This window comes from Pelmatolapia mariae, linkage group LG3_W (genome assembly GCF_036321145.2).
Source record: "Pelmatolapia mariae isolate MD_Pm_ZW linkage group LG3_W, Pm_UMD_F_2, whole genome shotgun sequence".
Lineage (NCBI taxonomy): Eukaryota > Metazoa > Chordata > Actinopteri > Cichliformes > Cichlidae > Pelmatolapia > Pelmatolapia mariae.
In genome coordinates this window covers 73434927-73449198 of record NC_086229.1, presented here as the reverse complement: position 1 = coordinate 73449198, position 14272 = coordinate 73434927, and the positions used below count along the sequence as shown (strand labels likewise).

Here is a 14272-nt window from a genome sequence, read left to right as displayed (position 1 = left end):
CCTCCAAAATGCTCCAACTTTGCAAAGGTCTTCAGCGAGTGACAGCCCAACACCAACTGACAGTAATGGTGCAGACTCAGAAACTGATGGTGGTGGAAAGAGCTGGTGGCAGGCCGAGGCCACAGTCTTTCCATACCTGTTGAAGGTGATGGAGGGGAGACTGTGCATTGTGGAAACATCTGTTCCTTCGGAGAGTCTTCTCAAAACAGGGCGGAGACTAAGGAGAAACCACATCAGCCCATCCAAGCTGAGGGATTTGATTTTTCTGAATGTCAACCTACACTGAGGACAAACTGTTTGGCTGCTGAGTTTAGTTTGTTTCTGTTCTGTGGATTAGTTTACAGTGCAGGTTTGATTAATTATGAAGGTTTGATTAAAATATAAAACATGCTTGTGTAACAGAACAAAAGCACAGAATTAGGCAATTAAAAGGCTTTTCATAAAAACACTACATGCAAAAGGGTTTATCAACACACAAAGCACTGACATTTGCCAAGTAAAGCTAAAGTATGAGGCTACAGATGATAATAAATTAAGAGCCATTTGGGAGCCACAAGACATGCAAGATAATTCAGAGCTTAGATCTAAATAAGGAAACCAGTCTTCCCTCAGTAATGGAGAATATCCTCACACATTAAGAAGCACCCAGGGAGGGAAGTACACTCCTTCATCACTCTGTCAGGCAGGTGATGAGTGAAGAACAGCACAGAGAATCTCAGCTGTTCAGCTCAATTTGTGGATGAAATAAGAAGTAAAGTCAGAGTGATCAGCTTACCAGTGACTGTGATATTAACCAGGTTACTGATGACACCGTTACTGGACTCACACCAGTACACTCCAGTGTTGTGAGGCACCAGCGTACTAATCAAACATGATTGACCAGTTGGTTGTCCCCACCCATCTCCACACTTAGTCCTCTGCAGTTTGCTCGTGTTTCTCCTCAGAGACAGAACAGGAAGCCTTTGGTCCTCCTCACAGATTACAGTCACAACATCTCCCTCAGAGAAATTAGAGCTGTTGGGACTCACAATCAGACGAGCTGTGAGGAAGAAGAGAGGTTGGATATTACTCATGACTGACCTTCTGGTACCGCTCCGCCCCCTGGTGGCCTGATTTGATACTGAAAAATAATTTTCTACCAGGATGATGTAATAAAGCTGTGGAAACAGGACTGAGGTTTCTGGCATTTGCAGGCTATTTGCAAGTAGCACAAAGAAGAGCAAACATCTGAAGAGGCACAAGCTCCAACATTTTAGTAATATGAAGAACAACTTTGTTGCTTGACCAGCACGTTTTGGCCTTCATAGGTTTAAGGTTTGAAAACATTTTTAGGATTATTTGGTTCAGTGCAAATGACTGCTACTGACAGTGAAAAAATTTGCAGACCTCATAGTTTTCAGAGGATGAGCATTTGTTCCAGGGTCCATTTTCTGCCAGCTCTTCATTTCTGTGCATGCACAGGATTCTCTCCCTCCCCTCTGCTTTCACTGGTGGGTGAGAGGAAGTGGGCAAATTCTACAAATGCCATTTAAAGATTTAACAACTCACTCATGTTAGTTCAAGTTAGCTAGATAACACACATGTCTTAAAGACATAAAGACCTGGATGACCTCTAATTTTCTGCTTCTAAATGAAGATAAACTGAGGTTATTGTAGTCGGCCATGAAAATCTTAGAAATATGGTATCTAACCAGATTCTTACTCTGGATGGCATTACCTTGGCCTCCAGTAACACTGGGAGGAACTGGAGCTGGAGGCTGCATGTCCCGTTGGAAGGCTTTAATTCATTTTATTTGTGTTATTCATTCATTTAAAATTTTAATAAATTATTGACACATTTACTTATTTAATCTTAGTTTTAGTTCAAAATTAATGCTTAACAAAGTCTAACACATATGAACACCAGATAATAAAGAAAAATGAATTGATCAGTCTAACATGTGCTCCAGTGAGACATTAAACTTCAGCACAACTATGCAGTTATTAAACTTGACTTTAATCTGATTTGCTCAGTTGTAAATAAAACGGTGAAGTAAACATGACCTGACAGACAGAAGCTGAGTGAATTAAGTCCAGTGTTGGGTTCGTGGTTCGAGTGCTCTGTAGTTTTCTCAGTGTCCATCTCCTCTTTTTAAATCACGTTTGTCATCTTTAACACAGGTCAGTCACTCTGAATGAAACACAAGCTCCAGCAGCTCTGCGCTCAGGAAACAAAGCAGGTTTTCTTGTGCACAATATTGCGCAGACATTACGTTATACCGAGCTGCAGCTGCCCACGTTAAACTGTGACTATCACCAGGTAACATGGGCATTTCCTGAATCAGCAGCAAATGAGAATCTGCAGATGCAACATCTGGAACACACAAATCTAACTGGCTAACGTAAAAAACAGTTAAAAACAGCTCGGTACACTCTGTCAGCTAACTGTTAGCAGATCTAGTGACATCTCCAAAAACATCGGAGCACTTTTGCAAACATGTTCTATGTTAACAACCTGACCAAACATGTAAAGATTACAGTACTACATTTGCAGCTTAAACATTATTAAAAGTATAAGTTGTGACAGAAAAACTGGGTATTTCAAGACTTTATTTACAGTTTAGAGCATCGCCACCATTGCTGCTTGTGATCTGAAATGCACTCTGGGATACCTGGCTGCCTCAAGTCCACACTACCACCAGTTCATAGCAATCTAATATCTAGGATTGACTTGACAGAGACTTGACAGTCTCGTGTGCTGTGTTAGTGTTTTCACTTTTGCTTCCTCCTGTCTCCTTGTATGTGATTTCTCCCAGCTCAGCTCTCCCCCTGTGTCTCATTCCCTCCTTATCCCTCTGTGTATTCAAGCCCTTTGTCTTCTTCTTTGGTTGCTGGATTGTCTGCGTGTTATTCACTGCATTTCCCATGTTCAGGTTTTGATGATGCATGGTCCACATTATTTTCTTTATTCTTGTTTTTCAGTTTTTCCCAGTTTAGGTTTTAGTTGTTTAGTCTTTCTCTCCTTTCGGTTTTGTTTGCATTTTGCTTTTCAGTTTAAATCCATCATTATCAACAGTGTGTCAAGAAGATGATTTTCTACATGCACATGTAAAAACATGCATATGTGAGTTGGAATCAGACCTGTATGAGTCTTATGTTTCTTGGCCTCTGGAGGGCGCTGACATGTCAGCTAAACAAGAGGGGATTTTAAAAAGTGGTCATGTAGATTTCTGGATTTTGTACTTAATGGGCTACATATTTATTTATTATACAGGCTATACAGTGCATAAAACGCAAAATTCACATTTTCTATGGAACTGAAATCTTTTATTATCTGGGTTAAAGTAAATAAAGTTATAGATTATATTTATATGAAATGTGTATACTTACTGCATTTGAATCGTTTTAACCATGTATTATAATACATATTACAGGATGTAACACTTTCATATGTGTAAACAACAATGGCTTTGCCACTTAAAGAAAAATCTCACAATCTACCCCTGAACACATTTTCACTTCTCAATTGAAATTATTATAAAATATTATAAAAAGAAGTTCCAGGTATTTAACCCTACACGGAGCTGCTTCTGTACTTTTGCTAAATCAGCAGCAGGTGTTAAACAGCAGCAGAAAGAACAGGATGTATGCAGCTCAGCAGCTCGGTGATGTCCAAGGAAAATGTCGGTTATCTCTAAACAACATCTGGAACACATCTGTGTGTCTAACCAGATCCAAGCAGTCGCTGTAAAAAAGCAGTTACCCTGATAACAGTAAACAGTGGTGAAAGTGTGAGTCTTTGAATGTGTGCAGCACTGTTGTGTATTTGTGACTCGCTGAAAAAGCCACAGACGGAGCAGTGAGCAGACTCTGTCCATGAATGTGCTGCAGCAGCTTTCAGCACAACAACAAGATGTATGTCTGTATTTCTACTGATGCATGAAAGCCTCCATACTGATAAGGAGCAAACACTCCTGTTTTCAACTTTACTGCTGAAAACACACTTAACCACGTACTGACGTCAGCAGAGCTCGGAGTGGTTGTTGAGTGCACCACAAACCACAGAGTCCGTGGTTTGTCAAAGCAGAGTTTCAGCTTTATTTCAAGCTTAAATGTAATCTGATGTAGTCAGTATTTACAGTCAGGCTCTGTTATTGACTGAAAACAGCGACAGACTCAGACATTTAGAACAAACTAAGAGTCGGATCAGCACAAATACTGACACAGAGATGGCTGCTGGCACTGCGCTGCTCTGCTGCACTTTGCTGTTTGTCCTTGTCTTCATCTCTGCAGGTGAGATTGAACTAAACCAAGTTTCTCTCTGAGATAATAAGAAGTACAGGAGGATTATTTTCATCTGGATTCAGTTTGTCTGTGTGTGTGAAGGAGACACGAGGCTGGGTGGAAACATCTGTAATCCAGCTGTGACAGAGACAAAGAAGTGTAATGTGTGTGTCAGTGTGATGTGTTGTAGTGTCAGGAGTCAGTATACAGCTACAAAGCTTTTTGTTCAGTGTATACAAACAGCTGTAGCTCCATAAAGGCAGCATGCAGAGACTCAGTGTCTTATAATGAGAGGCTGCTTTCTCTCACACATTATGTTCACTTATTATCAGCACATGTTGTTGTTCTGTGGAAGCTAACATCTTGTAGTTTCTGACACTTTGCATGTTTAGCATGAGGCTAAAATTCCCCCTCAGTGGGTCACTGGTGACCTGCTGGATGTTCAGAGGTTCATTAAATCCAACATGACTAAAAACTCAAATGTCAAAGGAAATAAACAAAATATTTAAAGTCAATCATTCTGATCATAATTGTACTTTGACCTTTAACCTCTCTGCTCTGTGTTGTTTCCTCTTTCAGACCAGAAAATCATCACAGCAAAGTCTGGACAGAACGTCACTCTGACATGTCGAGCTCCAAACAACAACATCACAGTTGTAAAGTGGAGCAGAGCTGACCTGGGAGATGAAAATGTGCTTTTGTACCAGGATGAGCAGTTTGTTCCAGCCAACCAGCATCCATCTTTTAAGAACTGGGTGGATCTGCAGGACAGACAGATGAAGGATGGAAACGTGTCTTTGATTCTGAAGAATGTGACGATTAATGATGCTGGAATATACGAATGCCGTGTCTTCATGGAAGAAATGCACTCATGGGATCTTGTCACCATCATCTACCTTCATGTTGTTCCTCCAGGTGAGTGAGTAGAGTTGAGTGTGTGTGTGATCAGAGGTGAAGCTGCTTCCTGGTTGTTGATGTTAGTTTGTTGTATGGATGAGCTGGTGGATGTCAGAGGTAGACAGATGTTTCTCCAGCTGTTGTCTTTGTGGCTGGTAGTCTAGAGTTGTAGAGCAGCATTGTTTGGGTAAGGTTAGAGCAGAAACAAAGACATTTATGAATCAGTCTCTTCTTCTCTTGCTCTCTAACTCGTCTGTAAACATGTGTGGGGAAACTCAATGTTAAAGCCTACAGCTGGAGGGGGAGGGGAGGGGTGAAGCTGGTGGTTGTGAGTCTGTGAAAGTGAATCCTGCCGGTGCCATAGCTGCTGAAAACGTACTTAGTGCAGACACAAAACGTCCATCAGCTTCAAAGTGTGTCAGAAAAATGTCCACATGATGACTGATGGATGAGAGAGGTCCCATTTTTGTTGTTGTGCACAAATCATTGAACAACACAAACACTTAGAGCTCCTTTCAGTGCTGCCTGTTTTGTTACTGCACACATTTCTGATGGTCCTACAGTCCAACGTAGCAAACATCTCCCTGAAGCCTCTTCCTTAGAGACCAAAGGTTGGATCAGAGCAGCTGAAAGGACACATCTATGAATGCAGTCAGAGACTTTCTCACAACCTCACACTCAAAGATTTCTAAGTGTTGGATCAGCAGCAATAACATCACAGAGATGTCTGCTGTAACAGTTTCATTCTGCTTGACAGGAGAAAGTTAACTGGTATGAACCAAATGGTGTTTATATCTAAGATGAAGACTATAAGCCTGGTTTACATGTTAGTAATATTTTCCTGGTAGTAATTTTAATATTGATTATGTTTGTGCATATGAAGGAGACACGAGGCCGGGTGGACGCTTAACATCTGTAATCCAGCTGTGACAGACACAAAGAAGTGTAATGTGTGTGTCAGTGTGATGTGTTGTAGTGTCAGGAGTCAGTATACAGCTACAAAGCTTTTTGTTCAGTGGATACAAACAGCTGTAGCTCCATAAAGGCAGCATGCAGAGACTCACAGTGTCTTATAATGAGAGGCTGCTTTCTCTCACACATTATGTTCACTTATTATCAGCACATGTTGTTGTTCTGTGGAAGCTAACATCTTGTAGTTTCTGACACTTTGCATGTTTAGCATGAGGCTAAAATTCCCCCTCAGTGGGTCACTGGTGACCTGCTGGATGTTCAGAGGTTCATTAAATCCAACATGACTAAAAACTCAAATGTCAAAGGAAACAAAATATTTAAAGTCAGTCATTCTGATCATAATTGTACTTTGACCTTTAACCTCTCTGCTCTGTGTTGTTTCCTCTTTCAGAGCAGAAAATCATCACAGCTGAGTCTGGACAGGACGTCACTCTGACATGTCGAGCTCCAAACAACAAGATCATAGCTGTAAAGTGGAGCAGAGCTGACCTGAGAGATAAATATGTGCTTTTGTACCGTGACGGTCACTTTGATCCAGCCACCCAGCATCCATCTTTTAAGAACCGGGTGGATCTGCAGGACAGACAGATGAAGGATGGAGACGTGTCTTCGATTCTGAAGGATGTGACGATTAATGACACTGGAACATACGAGTGTGGTGTCTTCATGGAAGAAACATGGCGATGGAATAAGAGCAGCATCTACCTTCATGTTGATCCTCCAGGTGAGTGAGTAGAGTTGAGTGTGTGTGTGATCAGAGGTGAAGCTGCTTCCTGGTTGTTGATGTTTGTGTGTTGTGTGGATGAGCTGGTGGATGTCAGAGGTAGACAGATGTTTCTCCAGCTGTTGTCTTTGTGGCTGGTAGTCTAGAGTTGTAGAGCAGCATTGTTCGGGTAAGGTTAGAGCAGAAACAAAGACATTTATGAATCAGTCTCTTCTTCTCTTGCTCTCTAACTCGTCTGTAAACATGTGTGGGGAAACTCAATGTTAAAGCCTACAGCTGGAGGGGGAGGGGAGGGGTGAAGCTGGTGGTTGTGAGTCTGTGAAAGTGAATCCTGCCGGTGCCAAAGCTGCTTAAAACATACTTAGTGCAGACACAAAACGTCCATCAGCTTCAAAGTGTGTCAGAAAAATGTCCACATGATGACTGATGGATGAGAGAGGTCCCATTTTTGTTGTTGTGCACAAATCATTGAACAACACAAACACTTAGAGCTCCTTTCAGTGCTGCCTGTTTTGTTACTGCACACATTTCTGATGGTCCTACAGTCCAACGTAGCAAACATCTCCCTGAAGCCTCTTCCTTAGAGACCAAAGGTTGGATCAGAGCAGCTGAAAGGACACATCTATGAATGCAGTCAGAGACTTTCTCACAACCTCACACTTCATCTGATCACAGTTACACTCAGGTTCTCTGTTAGTCACTGAAAATAGAAACAGTCTCACACTGGTTCTCAAAATAAATCAATATTAAATGAATATTTGATCAGATCTTCATTTCCAACAATGTGGACACCATCATGTCATCTTTGGCTCCTCCAGCTGAGACACACCCTCACAGACACACAGCCCCTCCCCTCACTAACAGCTGGATCACTGTCACAGGTGACACACTCACCTGTCTATGTTTCTGCAGCTTTCAACATCACAATGTGACGACAACTTAATGACTGTGTTTGCTTTATTTTAGACAAACACACAACCACACCTCCACCTACATCCACTCTTCCTCCTCTTCTCTCTGTGCTGTTGCCTGTTGGGTCAGTCTATGTTGTGGTTCTACTGGTGTTACTGGTTCCTTTGGTGAGACGATGTGTTCACAGGAAACTTGAAGGTTTGTACATATTCGTTTTTATTCATTGTGGTATTTTGTTTCCATTCTGTGGTCATAATTTAGATTCTTAAATCATAAAAGTGTTTATTTTAACTCATTTCAGCAGATGGAGAAGATGACATCACCAGTAGCATCACATACATTGTTGTGAAAGCATCAAATCATCAACAACCTCCAGTCAAACAAATCAGAGAGAGAGGTTTGTGTCTTTTCCTTTTCTCGTGTTTAAGAGAGGGAGTAAGTAATCAGTTCAGTTTGTCTGTCAGCAGTCTGACACACAGTCTTTAATATATCATGTTCATGTTATGTTTGATGAAATATACCAAGAACAAAATCATGTCAAAATCACACCAAGTGTGAAAATCAGTAAAAACGTTATATTACCTGTTTTATAATGTATCCCCTTCAACCTTTGCTACAATACACTAGCCTTTGAAAGCATGAGCACCTAGGTTGGCTAAGCATTTGACCTTGAGATTCACTGTTAGCACCAAGAACTAAGTTCCCTGGAAAATAATTCAAGTAACCACATTGAGTAGATCCCAAAAGTTGATTCTGTTCATCTGGACGTAGCGTTTTCCGTGGGAGAAACATTTCGTCACTCATCCAAGTGACTTCTTCAGTCTCAGCTGACTGCAGGTGTCTCCAACCTTATAAACATAATGATTGAAACTAGCACCACTGAATGAACAATAAGCTGTGATGTCAGTTCTTCATCATTAGTATGCAAACTCATGACCAATGTTCCCTCTAAGCTGTGCTCGTGCGCAATCGCGCACTGCTGGCACGGTCTCTGCGCACAGAAAATCTGCATTACGCACAAAAAAAAATCTAACCTGAATTGAAATAAAAATAGGTTAACAATTCATTCTGTTTTGCAGTGTGAGTCAGTAAGTGACCTGTGACTGGCTGGTCCAGCCAATAATGCGATTCACATTTGTATATACGCAGCTAATCAATATCGTTGACAGGCTATGACAGCATTCTTATGTGACGACACCGGTGTTTTAGCTAGCAAAGCGGCGTGGCTGATGTGGAGTAGGGCTGCCACAAACGATTATTTTGATATTCGACTAGTCACCGATTATTTTTGCGATTAGTCAGCTAATCAGATCATGCATCCATTGGACGTACAACGTACAGTTTATTGCACCAGCATGCATCTGCTCTTATATAACTATCATTAGCTTACAGCTTATAGTGTTTAAGGTATGTGCTAACTAAAAATAAAGACAAGATGATATTTTAAACTTTTAATGAAATGTGCAGATTGTCTCAGTGGAGTTTAATAAACTCAGCTGTCTGCTCCTTGCTATCTAAAATATAACATTTTTAAGTTATCTAAGTGACTTATATATCATGTTTAACCTGAGTAGCCAAAGACCGCCGGGGGTTTGAAAATGATGTGCCGGGAGTTCGCTCTTCTCGCCGGCTCTAGTGACCCTTGAAACCTTCCGGCTAGCTATCAAGCTGGTGGGTAACAGACGTCTCCGAAAACGTCGGAGCACTTTAGCAGATAAGTGATGTCTTGATAAACCGAGCAGATATTTGAAGTTTACACAGCTTAATTCTCGCCTGAAAATATCTGAAAACTTTATTTTGTAACTTTAACTTTATTTCCTGTTGTCAGGCCTGCAGGTATCAGGCTGTTCTACTTTATCTCATAGTGGACAGAAATTATATTTTGGAGTGACACAAATAGTTTGTGTGGCATCAAATTTGATGCAGAACAGCTGATTGTTCTGTAAATAGTTTGAAATGTTTAATAAAAAAAAAAAACGCATTGGCTGCATTTTTAGGTAAACAGCTGCAAAAAACTTTGTTGTTTGCAAAACTCAGTATCTCTTTTGAAGAAGTAACTATATAATTAATTGCCCAACATTGGTCATTATATACTGTATTTTGCAGACAGAGAGTTACAGGACTCTCTCCCAGACCACAGACTCATACTCAAGTCAGAGCTTTATTAAAAAAAATAAAATAAAATAAAAAAAGTTGTGTTTTCAAAATTGGAGTTAAAGTTATTTTTACTTCCAATAGTGTTAACATACTACACAGGTCATGAACAAGATTTTTTTAAGTTTTCATTGTAAGTGGGCTAAAGCAGTTAATTAAAAGTAGTCTAACATAAATATAAATGCTGTGATTTGATTATTTTAATAAACCATGTAACTTTGATGGATTCAATGCTGGTGTGACCACAGTGCACACATCTGCTGTTGCTCACAGTGGTCCAAGGGATCGCTCAGGAGGTTTGTGTGTTCGCTCAGACACGTGAAAAATTAGAGGGAACATTGATCAACAACCACTGATCAATGGCCTTGAGTACCATTCCTAGAGAGTTGGGGAACGGCTGCAATCACAGCATTGTAAGATGGTGACAGATGTACCCTTAGGCCCCCCTCCTCGATTCAGAGATGGATCAGCTGGAGCTTTCTTTTGGCGCCTTCTCAGCTTTGACAAAAGTCCAGCTGGGATAACCACATTTACTCAGGGCCTTCTTGATGTGATGTTCTTCTGTCTCCCTGGCCGCTGTGTCTGTGGGGATGGTGTTCGGTCTGTGTTGTAGCGTCCTGATGACACCCAGTTTGTGCTCCAGTGGATGATGAGAGTCAAACCTTAAATACTGATCCGTATGTGTAGGTTTACGGTACACGTCAGCTTTTAGATGTCCCCCATTACTGATGGAAATCTCACAGTCTAAGAAGGCTAACCTGCCACTTTTCATATCCTCCCTGGTGAATTTGATGTGTCGGTAAACCGAGTTAATGTGATCCGTGAAATGTAGTACATCCCGAGATTTGATTTTCATCCACATATCTGAACCAATGACTTGGTGGTGTTTCAGCGTACGATAACAAAGCCCTCTTTTCCACGTCTTCCATATGCAAGTTACCCACGATGGGTGAAACTGGGGAGCCCACGGCACACCCATGTTCCTGCCTGTAGTACTGACCCTTGTATGTGAAGTAGGTGGAATTAAGACACATTTCCAAAAGCAAACACACTTGGTCCAATAGCATTGTCTTCTAACTGCTTCAGACAGTATATCACCCTCTTCCTTTGACCACTTCCTGGGTCTCATTTCAGTCTTCAAATTTAAAGTTTTTACAGCTTATAGATTTTAAGTTCTGCTCTAATCATTTGGGTAAAGATAATAAATAAACAGGTCAAAGATCACAGGAATTAGGAAAGTTCAGTTTCTTCAGTGTGAAATGTTTCCATTTCTTTGCTTGATCAGCCTCAGTGTTTAAATTGTGTCCACAGCTGTGTAGACAGAGTGGGTGGATTTGCTTCTAGAAGGACTTTGTTGCAGCTCTACAGCAGGTGTTTGTTGTTGGATGACATCACATTCAGCTGTGACTGAGCCATAAATGTCAGAGCTCAGACGAGGCCCACACATGCGTGTTTGTCGGTACACACAGTTAAGATATGGAACATGTGAACATGAGACACATGAAGAGACTGAACAGATAAAATGTCCTTTACATCCATCAGTGACTTTTTATTCTTATAAACTTGATCTGCATGTAAAACACAGCAGCTTCTGTTTGACTCGAGTTAGTCTGACACTGATGGAGCTTCTTGCTGCAGTGTGTTTGGGTTTGGCTGATAACACTGGTCATGCATGTTTGCTCTGTGGTAAAAGTGCATCAGTGTGCAGCTCTGTGGTCGCCCTTCTTATTTTTCTCGGAAACATCCTGATTTCTTTGTGCTCAGTGTGTTTCACAGCAGAGGTGTGAAGATTAAAAAAAACTGTGAAAAGCTGCTGCAGTTTATGAAAACACAAAATTTTATGTTTTTAAAAAGCATAAAAGAACAGAATGAAATGTCTCCATGACTGTAGTGTAAAAATATCACAGCACTGTTGAAATAATTTTAATGTGTTTATTGTACAGAGACTGATTCAGCTGTGATCTACTCAGCAGTGAAAACTGAAGACAAACAACCATCAGAAAAAGGAGGCCCAGGTACAGCTGAAATCCCCCCCCCCCACCACCACCACCACCACCAGGAGGTGGTGGTGGGGGGGGGGGGGGGGGGGGGTCACTAGGTGGAGGAGATTTCAGGAGAAAGGCAGTAACAGTAGGACAGCTGGACAGGGTTGTAAAAGGTCTTTCACCCATAAGCACAGAATCTGTGAAGAGCAAGATTCATTTTTATCTCAACAGGTGCATTTTAGAGACAACAGTGAGACAACCCTCAAAACAGGAATGATTTTACAGCTGGAGGTTACTGACATGTTTCCCTTCTCATGTTTTACTAGTTTTGCATTTGGCTTTCTGATTCTGATACTACAGTTGGCAGGTCCACCTCTGTCACCCTGCTTGAGAGCAGGTTCAGTCTGAGCACAGGTCTAATGAGACGTGGAGAACTTTATGCTGCCTTTAAAATAATTCAGCATGACTAGTTTAGTGATGGGTCAGTGATGGTTACTGACCCATAACCATGGAGGTAAGCACAGACCTCTCCAGGCTTGGCAACAACACTGCCATTAGGATTCAGAATGAAATCCTCGACCTGTTATCAGACACTACTCTGGTGCAGTGGATCCTGGGTTCCTCCTGATGCACCACAATGCCAGGCCTCATGTGGCAACACTAAATCTAAGAGAATGAAGGAACTGACACCACTGACTGGCCCACATTGGTCACCTGACCTAAATCCAACAGACTCTAGATGTTATATTTATAGAATCATTTATAGAATACAGTCGATTTTCTAATTAAAGCAGCAGTGCAGGCACAGCTCCGAACTCTGAATCACACCCAATGTGATTTCAACATGCAGTTAAAGTGTGAGCAGTATGGAAGCTCTGTGATTTGTATCTGAGCTGGTTCCCAGTAAAGTCTGAACTGGGACTGTGTGTGATGCAGAGAGGTGGAGATTGGAGGTCTTGATTGAACTACAAAGCTTGTAATCATGTTTCCTGTTGTTTGAACTGTGTGTGTTTGTGTTCAGACTTTAAACCAGAGCCAGACGTCGTCTACTCTTCACTGAAGTAGTCCACCAGTCCAACCACTGACGTCCAGCTACTGGTCTCTAACTGGTCCTCCAGCACCTCAGACCAGAGGACATCCACATGTTATATGTTTAATGTCTTTTTATCACTGAATTAGACTCTGATGACCCAGAACTACTTACAGGAAGTCAGTTCATTGACTTGATGTTTGTTGTCTTTTGTTCCCACAGCAGTTTCTCTGCAGGATTAATAAACTTTTAGTCTCAGATGTTTTCCTCATGTGGTTCTGTGGGTTTCACAAAGACGTCTGATGGAGAATTTGAGTTCTGGTTTGGTTGTGGCGAACCGTCAGACACGTGCCTTCATAGCAGAAACAAACATTAAACCACAACCACAGACTATAAACAGCACAAGCATCCTTCAGTGTGTGTGTGTGTGTGTGTGTGTGTGTGTGTGTGTGTGTGTGAGAGAGAGAGAGAGATATGCCACAGGCAAATGGGAACCATTAAGAGGCCAGTAGCAAAACTTTCAGAGACTAGCGTGAGTACTGAGAAATCATCATGGAAGGACAGGTTTCTTCACGGTTTGTACCACCAGCAGATACAAGAAGTGACTGACATCCAGAAATCCTACCAGTTGCCGGACAAAGCTGGACTGAAAGACAGCACAGAGGCGCTAATCATGGCAGCACAGGAACAAATAATCGTCACATCCTTCAGAATCAAAGACACGTCTCCATCCTTCATCTGTCTGTCCTGCAGATCCAACCCGGTGTTCTGGGAATCCATACTACCTCACAAACCATCCTACCCGTTGTTTCTGTGCATACGCTGCACATGCGCACAACACAAAACCCAAATTTACTTCATTTTTTTTAACCCACCATCAATATTGTTATGGTTAGGGGTAGGTTTAGTCAGAAGTCACTGTCAAATTATAATACGGGTAGGACGATTTGCCAAAGTACGACGGTTTCTCAGAACACCGCTTCTTAGAAGATGGATGCTTCCCTTCCAGATCAAAGTGCTCATCACACTAAACAAGAACATGTTCATCTCCCAGGTCAGCTCTGCTCCACTCTAAAATGATGATGTTGAGCAGTGAGGTTAAAAGTCAAAGTACAACTGTTCACTTCTACAGCAGCCAATCATAGTGTTGTGTCCTGTAATGTTATATACCATATTGCGAGGGTGGTGTCATAAAAAAGTGGAGAAAAATGCTGTTGAGAAAAATAGAGTTAAGATAATTTAGTTGGCGAACTTGCTACATCCACTATGTACCTTTATGTGCTGCATTCATTAAAGAGGCACTTATTCCTTGCTGAGGACTTGTTTATTACCGAC

The 14272-nt window shown here is 41.5% G+C and overlaps 1 protein-coding gene across 1 annotated transcript; it reads left to right on the top strand.

The window, feature by feature from the left end:
* Positions 1-4208: 4208 nt before the first annotated feature.
* LOC135932557 (neural cell adhesion molecule 2-like) lies at positions 4209-12972 on the top strand. The gene is made up of 4 exons (XM_065470040.1): positions 4209-4272; positions 4843-5178; positions 6524-6856; positions 12929-12972. The coding sequence occupies exons 1-4, from the start codon at positions 4209-4211 to the stop codon at positions 12970-12972; spliced, it is 777 nt and encodes a 258-aa protein (XP_065326112.1).
* Positions 12973-14272: the final 1300 nt, after the last annotated feature.